The sequence below is a fragment of the Balaenoptera acutorostrata genome, chromosome 4 (assembly GCF_949987535.1).
Source record: "Balaenoptera acutorostrata chromosome 4, mBalAcu1.1, whole genome shotgun sequence".
Taxonomy (NCBI): domain Eukaryota; kingdom Metazoa; phylum Chordata; class Mammalia; order Artiodactyla; family Balaenopteridae; genus Balaenoptera; species Balaenoptera acutorostrata.
This window is the reverse complement of record NC_080067.1, coordinates 80,074,565-80,092,196: the sequence shown is the minus strand read 5'-3', so window position 1 is coordinate 80,092,196 and position 17,632 is coordinate 80,074,565. Positions and strand designations below refer to the sequence as shown.

The 17,632-nt window shown below is 36.4% G+C and overlaps 1 protein-coding gene across 1 annotated transcript in view; it reads right to left on the bottom strand.

Annotated features, from left to right (window-relative positions):
- Positions 1-17,632, bottom strand: part of SNX4 (sorting nexin 4) — a 66,832-nt gene that overhangs the window by 35,119 nt on the left and 14,081 nt on the right. The window contains exons 3-7 of the mRNA XM_007182784.2: positions 11,878-12,013; positions 11,651-11,800; positions 11,139-11,186; positions 4,030-4,085; positions 654-726 (exon numbers count right to left, since the gene is read on the bottom strand). Of these exons, the coding sequence (XP_007182846.1) occupies positions 654-726; positions 4,030-4,085; positions 11,139-11,186; positions 11,651-11,800; positions 11,878-12,013 (463 nt within the window). The remainder of the gene's footprint in view (positions 1-653; positions 727-4,029; positions 4,086-11,138; positions 11,187-11,650; positions 11,801-11,877; positions 12,014-17,632) is intronic.

Here is a 17,632-nt window from a genome sequence, read left to right as displayed (position 1 = left end):
ATCAGCCTAAGATATAATCCTACACCTGGTAACCCAGCGTCTTTCAAAGCCTTTAAGGAGAGTTCTAAGGTTCCTCTAGGTTACCCCAAAGGACCAGAGTAGATGACACAACATTTTTCAGGTACTACCTTAATTTACCCAAAAATATTTTTCTCCCATGTCTGTTACAGCCAAACTGTACAGCTAAGTACAATCATTATTCGTAGATTTCTAGTCCCTTTTGTCAGAGCAGACCATTACCCTACATAAATTTATTTAGTATAATTTAAGAGCACACAGAATGGCCTAACACAGTGTTAACTATTCAGCAACCTTAAAAAAAAAAAACATTGAAAGAATAGGATATTATATGTAGATCTAAAATCCTACACTTAATTATATTCCAACACTGAAATGGTAGGCCCTTTGATAAGATGTCAAAACAACCATATACAGACTACAGAGAAAACTATAGGCTAAAATTCTTCAAGTTATTTATGCCAGAAAACATTGCACAATTTTAAAAAAATGCAATTTAGGTGATGAACACACCAAATTTGAATATAAAAATCAGTTATTCATCATAAATATCTTCCATTACTTAAAAACATAACGATTAAATGAGAAGCACTTCCTTTTTAATGTCTGTCAAAAAGTTCTTGGGGACCACTTACAGCTCTGACTCGAAGAAGATGTGAGATGACAGACTGTAGTTCATCACTGTAGTGTTTTAGTTCTGTAAATCTCCTGAAACAGGAAACAAAACATCATTTTTCTCATGAAAAGTCAAAAACTGAAAGACAAAACAGCAGTTCCTGAGAATAATAAAACTGATTCTATTTAACTATTTGCTAGCCTTAAACATTTACACACTGATGCAAACTCAGAAAGTTCTAAAACAAAATAACCATATTTTCTCCAGGTATTTTTAAAGCCAAGAAAAGATGTCATACTTCATAATTTACACTGTGGAACTGAGATAGAGATAATATTTGTTGGTTTGAAACAGAAAAACAGGAAAAAGGTTATGGTGCAAAAATCTTATGGTGCAACCATAAACTCATTGTCTCTAACCTTAATCTTCATGCTGCTCAGTAATCTTTGTTTCTATAATCTGATATCTGCCATTCTCCATAAGACCTGAAACTTCTATTACCACTGTTCTTCCAGCAATGTAACACCTGACCTCACCCTCCTCAAAAATTTGTTTCCCTGACATCAGTGTTAATTTCTCATGATTTTCCTTTTACTCTCTGGTCACTCCTAAAGTCTCCTTTGCAGGACTCACCCCCTTCACTCATCTCTTATACCGCCAACTTTAGCATGCAAAGGACTTCTGAAGTGTTTGCTAAGAACACTACTGAGGGCCTCTAAGTAAAAGAGGGCATGAGTAACCACCACAACTGTACACAGAGGCCCTACTGGTACTCAGGAATCTGAATTTATAACAAACTCACTCACAGGATTCAGATGCTGACAATCCTCAGATTACACTTTGGAAAATGCCCTTCAAGCACTGGCTTCTTTAGGATTCAGCCCTAGGTCCTCACCCATCTTACAACCAATCTTTCAATCTACACACTCTATGTGACTTATTCACAAAGCTTCACAATTATGATCTACATGCTGCTGAACTCCAAATATATAACTCCAGCCCAAATCTCTCCTAAAAGCCATTATCTATGAAGCCAACTAACTAGCAGACATTTGTACTTGTTTACATATCCAAAGCTCAACTTATCTTCCCCTATCCCATCAAATCTCTCTCCTCTATTCCCTAGCAGTTTAAAGAATGAAACCTAGGTGCCACCTGTATTTCCTTCTCCTCTCTTTCATCCCATACATTCTACCAATCACTCAGTCTGCCTCCTAAATATCAGCCAAATATGGCCACAAAAAAGTAGAGACTCAAGGTCCTCCTCCTCAGTACTTTTAACAGTCTAGTTTGAATAAAAATAAACATGCATGAAGAGGTATCATTTGAAACCTCTGAAACAATCTTTCTGGTTTTCTAGATTTTAAGAAAGAACAGAATGAAAGTATTTTAGTGATACAAACTATTTCAGTAATGGTATGAATAATAATTAATCTATTGGGCCAGATAGACCTAGAACAGAGATTCTGTATATTAAAAATCTGTTACAACAATGACTGATATAGATAATTCTCTTATCTAAAACTTAAGGCAAACAAATTCTATTACTAATTATACATTAATTATATACTTGAACAAGAACTTAGGAGCAAAAAACTGCCTTGTTTATGTTATTGGTCATATCACATTTAAAATTCTATATATAATATGGATATTAAATAAAATTTAGCAATCTAGAAAAGCTGGTAGGTCAGAAAAGGGAAGACAAACATTCAGTTGACAAAATATTTTTCATTAAATTAAAAAACATTCAACTGACAAAACAATAATATTAAATATTAATTTAAAAACTGTCTCATCTACATGCTCCTCTAATGAATGTACATTCACCAATGTCATAAACTTTGCTGCTTAGGTTTTCCAAAGCTTTTTTTGGAGGGTGACATAATTTAGTTCTTAACCTAGAGAACATCTCATATACCATGGATGTCATTATAACCCTTATAAAAACCTCAGTGGAACCTTAAATGCATATTACAAAGCAAAAGCCTTTCTGAAAATGCTCCTTATTGTATGATACAACATTCTGGAAAAGGCAAAACTATGGGAACAGTAAAAAGATCAGTGGTTGCCAGGGCTATGGGGAGGGAAGGATAAACAGGCAGAGCAAAGAGGATTTTTAGGGCAGTGAAAATACTTTTTATGATACTATAATGACACATACATGTCATTATACATTAGTCAAAACCCATATAACATATAACACCAAGAGTAAACCCTAATGTAAACTATGGACTTTGAGAGGGTAACAATGAGGCAATGTAGGTTCATCAATCATAACAAATGTACCACTTTGGTAAGGGATAATGGGGGCGGCTCTGTGCCTCTAGGGGCAGCTGTGTAAGTGTAGGGGCAGAGGGTACCTGGGAGCTCTGTACTTTCCACTTAATTTTGCTGGGAACCTAAAACTACTCTAAGAAATAAAGTCTATTAAAAAAATAAAATAAAAACCTCAATGGTTACCATCACAATTTCTTAATTACGAAACTTTAAAATATTTATTTATATTTTATATTCAAAATGTATACTAAAAACCAGAGGCATAATGTTAATGTGTTATGGTTTGTAAAGTCCAGCACAATAGGCTATCAGACTATGCAAACTTGGTCTTTGCCTGCTAAGAATTTACACTATGTAGAAGTTAATGCTGAAGGCCTGACTAGAGAAATTCTAACAGACCTCATAAACTTGGTCACCAAATATGGAAAAGCCTCATCTACCTAAGCACATTTCTACCTGGAAAGTACAGCTGAAGCAAGCTTCAGGTAAAGGTCCATATAATGAAGAGCCTGAATTATCCACCAAATTCAGAGAATGAACAAAACCAAATCTTAAATACCTAGATCCCACCCTAGGGAAAGTTATTTCTGAATACACCAGCTTTCTTTAATATAGAAATGCTCTCACAAACACCAAAGCGACACTGATGAAGTCAGGTAATTGTCATATAAATACATCTCCACGAAATTATTATACTAGTATGCAACTGTCTATCAAGTTTTTTTGCTATTCAAAGTAGTTTATTATTAAAATAAATAATATATTATCTTGAGTTTTGTACATATCTGACAAGCAAAGTCTAATAAGAAAAACTATTTTATATGAAATTAAAAATACTTTTCTCATTTTTCTGATACCTTAAACAACACTTAATAAATCCTTCTGGGAAAAAGCAGTGGTTTAATTTTCTAAAACTTCAGTTACTTACAACCTTAATCCCAATTAAATTACCAAATTTCAAAATCAGTTTTAGACTGTAAAAGGATTTCACTAACGTGAATTACTATTTAAAATACTTAGCAAATAAAGTGCATACATTCAGAAATGAAAAATTAAATAGATTGATAGGCACCATTCAAAACAACATTGTAACTGTTATTAAAACAAAACCTTACTTGTCTGGGTTTTTCACTCTGAATGTTGCATTAAGCGCTTTTAACCTGGAGTCTGCCTGGAAAAAATAATTTATTCACTTAATATAATTACATTTCAGGGTATAAATCCAAACAGTTTTATTTTCCCTTTAGAATTAAGATGCTCAAGTACAGTTTTCTTCGTATCATTTGTGTCAAACACATTAAACATACCCCAAAAAACAGCTTAGTAGTTACTTTTTAAAACACTACAAAAATATTTATAAATTAAACTGAACACATGGTATTCAGTAATACCAAAGTAAAACAACTGTAAACACCAACACACTAGCAAGCATATAGCTCTGCATTATTATAACAGAACACGTCGTGTGAAAAAAGTAGTTTCCTTTTCCTCTAAATCAAGAAAAACAATGATCTGTATATATAAACTAAATAAAACTACTGCTTTGAAGCCTGTGCATTACTGAGGGTCGTTCTCAGGTGGAATGTCAACCAAATGTACATTGGTTTTTCTCATTTTCATAATCAGTATTTTAGAAAATAAAGAAATATGGAAATGCCTGTACTAAATTAAAACTAGCTAGATGAGGACTTCCCTGGTGGTACAGGTTTGATCCCTGGTCAGGGAACTAAGATCCCACATGCCCTGAGGTGCGGCCAAAAAAAAAACCAAGCTAGATGACATCAAATTAATTCCTTTCTAGCTGGCAGGAAATGTTACAACTTTCTAACTACCTTTACTTATTTCTAGATATTGCAACACAACTATTTAACTACCTTTACTTATTTCTACCCTAACTTATTTCAAAGGAGAGACAGAAGGATCAACATGAAATAATAATTTCATTGTATAAATTTATACTTAATATAGCCAAATCCTGTCCTCTTATCATATGTTCTCATTAAAATTAAAAAATTAGGGGCTTCCCTGGTGGCGCAGTGGTTGAGAATCCGCCTGCCAATGCAGGGGACACGGGTTCGAGCCCTGGTCCGGGAAGATCCCACATGCCGCGGAGCGGCTGGGCCCGTGAGCCACAATTGCTGAGCCTGCGCGTCTGGAGCCTGTGCTCCGCAACAAGAGAGGCCGCGATAGCGAGGGGCCCGCGCACCGCGATGAAGAGTGGCCCCCGCTTGCCACAACTGGAGAGAGCCCTCGCACAGAAACGAAGACCCAACACAGCCATAAATAAAATAAATTAAAAAAAAAAAAAATTAAAAAAAATTAAAAAATTAAAAATAAATAAGTAAATGTGTGTGTGTGTGTGTGTGTGTGTGTGTGTGTGTGTATATATATATATATAATTTTTTTTTTCTGACCAAGGCACAAAAATGATACGGTTCATAAAAGGTAGCTCAATCAGTAATCAATTTCATAATGTGGTTTGGTTTTGAAAACCCCAATCAGCTTGAATATTTTATATTATTCCAATTTATAAGCTCTAATGCTCTAATTACAAATACTCCCAAAATAATAAACAAACAAAAGCAAAACTACTAGGGCTCCCCAGATTACATGGCTAAAGAAATAAAAACAAATGCAACAAGTACACCACTCCATAAACCCAGCCTCCTAAGCCTTCAGACCAAAAGCAATTCAAAGAGCTATCAAGAATATCTAAAGCTTAATTTGTCATTGAATTCAGGGGATTCTCTTATTTCTAAAATGGGTATTTTATCAATTCTTGACCTTTCTTACATCTCAAGGGCAAAGGAGCTAATGCATGTGAAAGTCCTTACAATTAAAGCAACTATGAATTTAAGGCATATAATATTACTCCCTTATGTTCTTGAAGTGAATTCAAATCACTAAACATCAACGTGTTAATGACTTTATAGTCACATGCAAATGAGATTCTTTAAATAAGAATGAAATTACATAAAAACCATCAGTAAAAAAGAAAATTTTCATGTGTATCTTTTTCTGAATCTCATACTTAATATTACCAATTTATTTTTTACTTTTAATATTACCATTTTACCACTATAGAAGGCATATAAAATGTAAACCATCACCATCCTAACCTTTGCTTACCACGCATTCTATCAGGTCAGTCCATCACAACACCCCATCAATCTGCTCATCATTTCACAAGATTCCATAATAAGAGAAATTGCCTAAAATGTCATCAAATCAGAAACTTCTCCCCAAAGCTAGATCTCTAAACACCTACCTAGGCTGTTCCAAATCTGACAGGCTACCATTCATCCATCTTATCAGGTTCCCCACTAAATATCTAAAGAAGCCCTTACATAATTGTTTCATACCACCCTACTTTATCTCCTTTAATACAGCACTATCTGAAATCCCCTGAGTTGTTTTCTTGTTTCCTAGCTGTCCACTAGAATATAAGAGCCACAAGAAAAGCACAATGTGAATGGGGCTCCTAGAGTTGCACAATGGCTGCCATGGCAATACTTTAATCTTCTTTGTTCATGCCTGTATCCCCAATGCCTCCCAATGCCTGGCACAAGAAAAACATGCGGTAAGTATTGGCTGAATGAAAAAAATAACCCCGACTATTCTACAGCCCCAACTTAACTTCCTTTCCCATGTTCTTTAATCCCCACCTCTCCTTCCCTTTCCAATGACTATTACATACTTTACTTTCCTTGTCCTAGACCTTGCCTTTCCTTTATTTCATTTTCAGGTTCTTATCTTCCCCCAAACCTTGCCTAGTAAACCATTACCAGCTTGCCCTCTCTCTAACATTCTCCCTTTACCTGCTAGGTTGACTCCACTGCAGGTTTCTCACTATTCAGGTCTCAGCTCAAATGTTCTCTCTTCAACCATGTGATGCAGTTTTCCCAGGACAGTTCTGGCTTACACCTGTTGTCCCTAATCTAATTATTAGCAGACCCCCTTTTTATTCTCAAAAGTGTCCCCATTTGAACAATAAATTTTATTGTCACCTATCTCAAAAAAACCCCCAGAAAAAAATTCCTGCTGTCATACTCTCTCACAGTAATGATTGTTTTACTTTATATCACCTATAACTTCCAAAGTATCTTAAATAAATGTTAACTTAAAGTCTCCAACTACTACAATACAAGCTCCATAAGAACATGGAGATAATGAATGTTTCCAGCTTATTTGCTGTTGTATCCACAGCACCTAGAAGAGTACCTGACAGTACCTGACAGTAGGCACCCAGCATTTGGAATCTGCAGGATTAGCAGAGATCCTAAAGGCCCAGATCTTCTCTCTGGCAGTCCCTGCTCCAAGCAACAGACAGGGTTCTGGATTCTTCTGAGTCAGACTAAATTCATTTAAGGTTTGGGCATATGGATGACACTTACTTTCACGTAAGTAACTTACTGAGAGAACTGAGTTTAAATGATATTACTTTAAACTAAAGTATTGGGTGGGGGACTTCCCTGGTGGCACAGTGGTTAAGAATCCGCCTGCCAATGCAGGAGACATGGGTTCAAGCCCTGGTCCGGGAAGATCCCACATGCCACAGAGCAACTAAGCCTGTGCGCCACAACTACTGAGCCTGCACTCTAGAGCCCATGAGCCACAACTACTGAGCCCGCGAGTCACAACTACTGAAGCCTGCATGCCTAGAGCCCATGCTGTGCAACAAAGAAAAGCCACCACAATGAGAAGCCCTCACACTGCAACAAAGAGTAGCCCCTGCTCGCCGCAATGAGAGAAAGCCTGCGCACAGCAACAAAGACCCAACGCAGCCAAAAATAAAATTAATTAATTAATTTAAAAAAAAAGAGTGAACTGAAAACAAATACCATATGATTTTTTTAAATAAATAAATAAATAAATAATAAAGTATTGGGTGGGCCAAAAGTTTCGTTCGGTTTTTTCCGTAAGATGGCTCTAGTAGCACTCAGCTGTCTTTAACTTCATTCGAAACAATTTTGTTAGATTGTATGTGACGGCTGTCATATCAGCGTGCGTTTAAAAAAAAGACTTAACAAAATTGGTGAATTTTTGTGTAGCAATTTTAATATTAAAGATGGAAGAAAAAAAGCATTTTCGGCATATTATGCTTTATTATTTCAAGAAAGGTAAAAACGCAACTGAAACGCACAGAAAGATTTGTGCAGTGTATGGAGAAGGTGCTGTGACTAATCGAACATGTCAAAAGTGGTTTGCGAAATTTCGTGCTGGAGATTTCTTGCTGGACAGGGCTCCACGGTCAGGTAGACTAGTTCAAGTTGATAGCCATCAAATTGAAACAATAATTGAGAACAATCAACATTATACCACCATTAAGTCACTTTCTCTAGTTCCTCATCTAAAAAACTGGAATAATACTAAACTAACCTCAAAGGTACTGAGGCAACTGTCAGCAAAAAAACATGACCGTGTATTAGAGTACAGTGCTTAAGCACGTAGTAAACATTTAATGTTAATGATATTCAGATAAGATACTGCTTCAGGTTCTAACTTTTTTTTTCTTTTTTTCTTTTTTTTACCAATTTTGATAATCTTCTAAAATTATCTTCCCTAAAAATATTCTTATCTGTCATCTTACAGCAATGGTTCTTAAGTTTTAGGCTCGTGGGAATCAATATGTCTGGAATGAACTCTAGGATTCAGTATTTTGAACAAACAATCCCAGCAATTGAGACTCATGAAGCCAACTGAACACACTTTAAGAAACACTGAATTAAAAAAATTTTTTTTAATCAAAAAACTAGTGCCACGCTAAAAAAAAAGAAGAAACGCTGAATTACGAGTACTCAGCCAGCAATTCAACCTTTTCTTGAAGCCTCAAGGTAACCACTATAAACAACTAATACTGAATCCACCTGTGACACAATGAAGCCCTAGGGGTTACATAGGTGTGTGGGGATTTGGCCCCATGCCAGAGGCCTCCATACTGCAGTGTCTGACTCTCAGATCACTGTTATCCTTTACTAGCAGGCTCAGCTGTCAATTTCACTATTGTAACAGTGTGCCTGTCTCTGGCAGTATTCACTTTTAGATCTCTTAAATTTTCTTCTAATATGTTGTAGCCTAGAAAACAGATAGCCAAGTTTGTTTTAATAACTATAATAAAATTAAGTGGGTACTATCTGAAAGGACCAAAGTATATCTGTAAGTACTATAGTAAGTTATGTTACATCCACTTGAACATCTCAGAAGTCAGTTCTAAATCCCCCCTTTCAACTGTGATTGGGTCAGTTGTAACTGCCAAATACATGACCTCCAGATAAGTGAAGTGTGTGTCCTTCTCTCTCTATCTCTCGGACAACCTCACATACGTTTGTATGTATGCATGCACGTACGTGTGTGTATGTGTAGTCCTAAAAGGTCCCATTTCACTTCCCTGGTGGCGCAGTGGTTAAGACTCCACGCTCCCAATGCAGGGGGCACAGGTTTATTCCCTGGTCAGGGAACTAGAGCCCACGTGCATGCCACAACTAAGAGTTCACATGCCACAACTAAGGGGCTGGCGAGCCGCAACTGAGAAGCCCGTGAGACACAACTAAGGAGCCGGCAAGCTGCAACTAAGGAGCCCACGGGCCACAACTAAGGAGCCCATGTGCCGCAACTAAGACCCAGCACAACCAAATAAATAAATAAATATTTTTTAAAAAAACCCTGCTTCATTTAAAAAAAAGTCCCATTTCCTTGCATGGGTCTCCAAATTCTCCCCATACATTTTATGTCTGGTCCATTTCATTTAAATTCTGACTTTTCAAATTATTGTGTACAGAGTATTACCTTTCAAAGATTTTATGAAAGTGAAACTAAGATTTCACCATAAGGCTACCCAAATACAAAACATTGTATCTAAACACTTAAATAGCATCTACACACAAGATTCAAAGCACTCTGTAAAAAGCATAGTCTATATGGATGGAGAAATTTAGGAGTTTTCTCAAGGCCACCCAAGTTATGGTCAAAAACTGAGTTAAGGACAAACAACTGATAACTAGTTACTAAACTAATGACTAAATCAATGACTAAAAATTTTTAAATGTTCTTTTTATATAAAGAGACATCACTAAAAAAAATATATTTTAGTTTGCTCTTTTCTTTAATACTAGCTCCTAAGAAATCTTGGACTAGTTCTCAGAAAATTCTATCAAAATATAAATAATTTTTTAAAGTTCAGAGTTATTTCAAACCATCTCTAAACCAAAATTCCAGTATTCTCTCTGAGCACCATAATGAATTATAGCCAAGAAAATACTAATTTTTTCATGTTATCTGCCAACAATATGTTTATAAGTTAAAATTGGTTTATGACAGAATTAGATACTTGATTATATTTTCTGTGCAGACAAAATTTTTCTCTTCCTTGTCTTTTTATGTTAAAATTAAAATACCTATATACCAATGCATAAATCTCTAGGGGGTGTTCTTAAAATTACTGTAAAGACATTTTGTTCTTGTTGCCTAGACCTACTGAATTTTGTTACTGCATTATCATGTGAATTGTTTATCAATTTATATATCAATTTATATTACTTTTTCTTCTTACCTATTCAGTTTACACAAGAGATGAAAACTTTTAAAAATTTGCAAGCACCAGTGTTAAACTACTTTTGGGAACAAGAGGGAGAGTAGACTGGAGTTAGGGTGGCCAACTTATGACCAACATGCTCTTTAATTTTTAGGTAACAGTTCCATTCCCAGACACTAATTCTAATGACCGAATATGAAAAGCTGTCAAAATCTAATTAGGCCTGTATTACTAACAGACGCTAATACAAAATGAATTCTACGCCCACTCAAAACTGGCCATGTCCCAGTAGACAGAAGAAGCATGTCTACTATTTAATAGAGTGAGCAATTATGGGGTCACCATTGATAGTGGTGGTGATAAGGACAGGGGGAAGAAAAAAATATACAATGTATAATATGACTAAACTGTGGGGAAAATCTGTAGCCTGTATCTAAATTACTGCTTCAAAATCTTCTTTCCCAATAGAATTAAACTCATAAATATGCCCATTATAGTCTCACTATTAACAAAAATTACACCAATCAAAAATAAACTGCATTGTTTCTTTAAAAACTTTACCAATGATATTAGATGCAAAGCCAATTTCCAACATTCGCTCATTCAGTAAACAGCAAGAACCCATTAAGTGCATGGCACTGTGCTAGAAACTGTAAAGGAACATAACAAATTATTTCATACAATTATCCTTACCTTCAGCTGAAATCCGGTTTCATTCACAGTCTCCTTCCAGTTACCTTCCTAAAAATTAAAGTTATTTTTAAATATCATTGCAAAATAGCCCATAAGGAATATTCCAAATTAAATACCTATCGTTCTGTTCTTCTTTCAGGGGAGATGGGAGAGAAAGGTTAAAAAAGAATTCCTTTCACTGCAAAATTAAACATACAGTCCAGATTCCAAAAGATTACCAGAGATGGACCCAAGATTTTATAGACCTGGGCTTCAAAAAACTAAAGGCTAACTCTGATACCATTTAAGTGATACCAAAAAGTACCATCTTTAGTATCTTTAAGGATAAAAATGTTAGCCAAAAGAATGATGTAATTTACTTTGGAAATTCAAAACAGAACAAACCATGAAATGCATATAAATTAACAAAGCTGCTCCAAAAGGATCCTTAAGAATAAGCATTCCACAATTTAAAATTTAAAAAATCCCAAGTCAAATGAATTTTTTTAAAAGACTAAATAAAAGAAAAATACCTGTGTTAAAAACAAATAGAAGATTTTGTCTCTACAAAGGATGGGATGTGAAGCAACTCTCAAGAGGAAGTTTTCTAAACCAATTCGACGTCTTTCCACAAAATCCGGGTCCATGTTGTCAGCAGAGAGTTTATGCCAAACAAATTCTGCCTAGATAAACAAAACAACCATGAAGAATAGTCTCAATGCTAAATACTTCTGAACTATACTGCCATTTCACTTCTTACCCTTTTTTCTGGTAAAGGTGGCACAACAATATGCGGATAGTAAACTAAAAGGTAGTTTCTCAACAACTCAAATTCACTATACCGCCTCCATAGTGAGTCTGTTAGGACACTCTGACCATCAATATGTTCAACTGACCTGAAAAAGACAGAATAAGATTTCTAGTGTTTTTTAAAAATACAAATGCACGCACATGACCTCCTTTAAAACTGATAACTCCATTTACTGAAGGCTTATGAACCAGACACTGAGTAGAGAATTTTTCATGTATTATTTAATCCCTACAGCAAACCTGGAGAAGCAGGGATTACTGTCCCCATTTCACAGATGAGGAAGCAGCTGCACAGTATATGCTCTGCCTACAATCACAAAGATCTGTGGGTAGAGCACTCAGATCCATCTGATTCCCAAGCCTTCACTCCTAACCACTTTCTTCTGTTATAGAAAATCTATTTGAACTCAAGAGAAATAGTCATATTAGGAACATTCTAAAAGCCTCAATACAAAATAATTCGGTTAATGTATAACAGCTGGCTTTCCAATATAGTAAAGTCTGGCTTAGACAGTGTTTCATTAAAGAAAAAGTATTTTTCACTGCCACAATGAGAGAACAACTCCTGCCACGATGAGGGAATAACATTCATGCCAAAGACGATGACACCAAAAAAACCCTCGATTCAATGTTATAAATGAATCAGATGCAACCAAGTACCAGAAGAAATCCACAAAAGCAAAACGTCAATTAACTCTGAAACAGTGGGGAGAAGGGATGTAAAAATTCAATTCCAGTCTTATCTTTAATATAAAGAGTTGCAGGCAATGCCATGTCTCATCCATATAAAAGTTCAAGTTGGGGGAAAGCTGGGTAAAATCATATAAAGAATATTTGAAATTATTTTGACTATTTACAATTTCTGCTAGCATAATCACTGTTAGAAAACATTAGTCTTCTAAACCTTATCAGAACCTTCCCATTTTCTAATTGTTTGCTTGAAAATAACTTACAGGCCCTCCAAGAAACACGCATATAACCAAAGTGTGCATCTGTACGTTATGGCATAAAGGCACAGAGGCTAAATCAGTCTTAGAATAAAGTAAAGTCTTGAGAAGATATATACACTGTGTCATGCTCAACACAAGCATTTTAATAATAAATAAATAAAATAATTTATTATTATTTATTATAATAAAAAATAATTTTTATATTAAGTTTGCCACTAAATTTATTCATTGCATTATATGTTAGAAAAGGAAACATAATAGAAAGGAAACAGAAAAGGAAGCATAATGTGGAATTCAAAATGTACAAACGACTCCCATGGCAAAGATATAGGATTATTAAATCATAATTAATTTTAAAGAGTTGACCTAACCATTAGCTATGACTAATACTATTCTAATTCAGATTTTCAACTTCAGCTGAAAAAATATCTTGGGTTAATATCAAGTTTCAAATTATTTAAAATCATGACCAACAGAACCCACATCTTGCTAATAAGTAGATAAATATAGCCTATAAGCAGTACACCTAAAGGCTGTTAGAAGATCTTTTACAAGTTGATTTTGTTTTGTTTTGTTTTAAAGGCCACGAAAGGCAGGGTCTAACAACTGGAAACCACCTAAAAGCATAGAGAAGACTTTCTTTGGACCACAAAACTACCCCATTTATCCAATCATTTAACAAATACTTAATAGCACATAATTGGTTTTACATGCAACATTTAATTTAACCCTCACAATAAAGTAGATAGGATCATCAGCCCTGTTTTACAAATTAGAGGAATTAAGTGAAGACATCATATAGCCTCCCAAGACAACGAGGCGTTCTTACCTATTACTACGTACAGTATACTTTATTTTAAAAGGGTTCATACTCTATGAACAGGAAAGCATAAAAACCTCTGGAGAAATTAAAATCAATGACTTTAGCCTTATTCATTCTTAGCCTATTAAACTATAACACTATAGGCAATTGCTAAATGGACTTTCTACTTGTGTCCAAAGAGTAGGTAGATAAGCTATATGTTAAAGTTCAACTTTTAGTCAGTATCAAGGCTCAATAATACTCATATTGCCCAAGACTATCTGAATAATACTGAATTACAGCAAGAATCCTACATGATTAAATTAATAAATTCCAGGGTTCTGTGGTTGTTGAAGGAAAGTTAGCCTTAGGGGTACAGTACTTTCAAAATAATCTATCCAAAAGCAGTATTTCTCAAAGTGGATATGTACATGATGTGGGGTAGGCAAGAATTTAAGAGAGGGAAAACACAAATCATAAAAGAAAAAAGACAGATAAATTTAACTATCTTAAAATGTAAAGCCGGGTTTCCTTGGTGGCGCAGTGGTTGAGAATCTGCCTGCCAATGCAGGGGACACGGGTTCAAGCCCTGGTCTGGGAAGATCCCACATGCCGCGGAGCAACTGGGCCTGTGAGCCACAACTACTGAGCCTGCGCGTCTGGAGGCTGTGCTCAGCAACAAGAGAGGCCGCGACAGTGAGAGGCCCGCGCACTGCAATGAAGAGTGGCCCCCTCTCGCCGCAACTAGAGAAAGCCCTCGCACAGAAACGAAGATCCAACACAGCCAAAAATTAATTAATTAATTAATTAATTTTTAAAAAAGGAAAATTAAAAAAAAAAAAGTAAAGCCTTTATACTTGATAAAACTATGGTCCATGGTCCATCTGCTTCAAAAACACCTGGAATTTTGCTTAAAATGTGTCAATTCCTGGACCCCACCCAAAACTCTGCAGCTTAACAAAATTTCCAAGTGATTCCTATACATTTTAAAGTTTGAGAATCACTGTTTTAAAATAAATGAAATACAATTGTGAAAGTCAACTCAATAATCCTTTTGTGCACCACACATTTACTGATGATCCACTTAAATATTTATCCAGAGTCTAGCTATATTACTCGTGTATGGTCACTTCTAACTCCAAGTTTCAAATTATAATACTCTATTCATTTCAAAGTCAAGAGTAAACTATAAATCATTCCAGATTATTCAAATCAAGAGTCTCTTCCAGCAGTAAAACTAATCAACAGCTAATTTCATTGTTCAATTGGGTGAAGAAATAGGCACATACTAAAAATGTCCTTTTTCGGCAAGCCACAACTAAGGAGCCCACGAGCTGCAACTAAGGAGCCTGCCTGCCGCAACTAAGAGACCCAGGGCAACCAAATAAATAAATAAAACAGAATAAAATAAAACTATCCCTTTCAGTTTTAAATTTAAGAATTTACTTAGAAAGCTAGAGCCACGAATTTCTAAAGTATGATTTATTTATTTATTTATTTATTTATTTATTTATTTAGGCTGCACTGGGTCTTAGTTGCGGCATGCAGGCTCTTTAGTTGCGGCATGCAGAATCTTTAGTTGTGGCATGCGAACTCTTAGTTGCAGCATGACTGTGGGATCTAGTTCTCTGACCAGGGATCAAACCTGGGCCCCCTGCATTGGGACCTCAGAGTGTTAGCCACTAGACCACCAGGGCAGTCCCCTAAAGTATGATTTTTTAAAGTGGCTAATTTAACTTAAAAAAAAAAAAAAACTCTCTCATGGGACCATAATTTTTTTTAATTGCCTTAAAAAATCTCTCTGATACATACATGTATATATGCATGTCCCAAAACAACCTATTTTTTAAAAGACCCACCTTAGCTCTTTTCCCAAAATTCCTATCGTACACAAATTTTCTCTTCTTTTTGGAAGATTCTTTTTTTTTCTTTTTTTTTTTTTTAAAACAAGGCTGAGAGAGTGTTCGTTTCTTTTTCTTATTTATTTATTTATTTATTTTTGGCTGTGTTGGGTCTTTCGTTTCTGTGCGAGGGCCCTCTCTAGCTGCGGCGAGCGGGGGCCACTCCTCATCGCGGTGCGCAGGCCTCTCACTATCGCGGCGGGCCTCTCACTATTGCGGCCTCTCCTGTTGCAGAGCATAGGCTCCAGACGCGCAGGCTCAGTAATTGTGGCTCACGGGCCCAGTCGCTCCACGGCATGTGGGATCCTCCCAGACCAGGGCTCGAACCCGCGTCCCCTGCACCCGCAGGCAGACTCCCAACCACTGCGCCACCAGGGAAGGCCCTTTTTTTCTTTTCTTGTTTTGTTTTCTTTGCTTGTTGTATGTGTATGTATGTGTGTGTGTAAGAAGGAAGATTATACTTAAAGAAAGGATTTTCAGAATTATTTGTAGACTAAATAACCTTCACCATAATTTTAACTTTCATTTTGGGTAGAACCACAGACCTGGAGGAAACCCTGAAAATGGCACAGGGTTCAGCCCTAAGGCTAGTTTGGTGATGGCGTGGTAAAGCCAAAGAAAATAACTAAAAAAATTTTTTAATGTATTCACATTAAAACATGGTTGTAACACTTTATCAACTAGGTCTGGCAGTTCTATTATTTTATTTCAGAAGCTATCAGAAAGTTCTCTCATATCTATTTGTTTTATTTATTTATTTTTTTTTTTCTGCCATGCCACACAGCATGCAGGATCTTAGTTCCCTGAGCAGGGTTCGAACCCACGCCCCCTGCACCAGAAGCACGGAGTCTTAACCACTGGACTGCCAGGGAAGTCCCTCTACGTGTTTGATTGATCGATTGATTGATTGATTTAAATAGATTTATTTATTTATTTATTTTTTGGCTGCGTTGGGTCTTCATTGCTGCACACAGGCTTTCTTTAGTTGTGGCGAGCGGGGACTACTCTTCATTGAGGTGCACAGGCTTCTCATTGTGGTGGCTTGTCTTTGCTGTGGAGCACGGGCTCCAGGCGTGCGGGCTTCAGTAGTTGTGGCACGCAGGCTCAGTAGTTGTGGCTCGCAGGCTCTAGAGCGCAGGCTCAGTAGTTGTGGCACATGGGCCCAGCCGCTCCACGGCATGTGGGATCTTCCCGGACCAGGGCTTGAACCCACGTCCCCTGCACCGGTAGGTGGATTCTTAACCACTGCGCCACCAGGGAAGTCCCCCCTCTACTTGTTTTAATTGAAAGTATTTCTGCTCAGTCCACAGAGAGAAAAGACCTTGTCAGTATAGTCTTTACATAAACTGTTTATAATTGGCAAAATAAATTGAGTCTTCCCTTGCTTTGCTCTAGACAAAACAATCTAATTCCTTTAACTTTTTCCTTATGAGGTAAGACTTTTCTGGTGAGTTGTGATTACACCATGAGCTACTTTATCTTCTTCCTTTTTTTTTTTTTTCGATTACACCATGATTTATTTTATCTTTTCAATTTTACCCCAAGGTCTAAAGCTCCAGTCTCAATCAATTTTTAACTGACTTTAATTTCTCGCCAAAAAAAAAAAAAAAAAAGATTAAAAATGGGGAATTCCCTGGGAGTCCAGTGGTTAGGACTCCATGCTTCCACTGCAGGGGGCATGGGTTCCATCCCTGGTCAGGGAACTAAGGTCCCGCATGCTGCACAGCTGGCAGGGGCAAAGGGGGGATTTTAATTTCTCTGTAACTCCCAACTCTCCTAAACTGACTTAGACTGTATTCTCTCCTCCTAGACTTCTTTGTTAACCATCTCCACTTACTTAAGTCCACTTCATACTTCATACACCCCTGAGAACCTGGTTATCTTTTCCCAAAATCACAAAAGCGTTGTATCTAACACCAAGAACTCCACGAAAGCATGTGTCAAGTAACATTCCAGATCCCAAAAGTATTCCAATAACCTTCCCTCTCCCTCCAAAACAAGTACATTAGAACTTAGCTACTAAGAGTACCAGAGTAAAAGACACACCTGTTA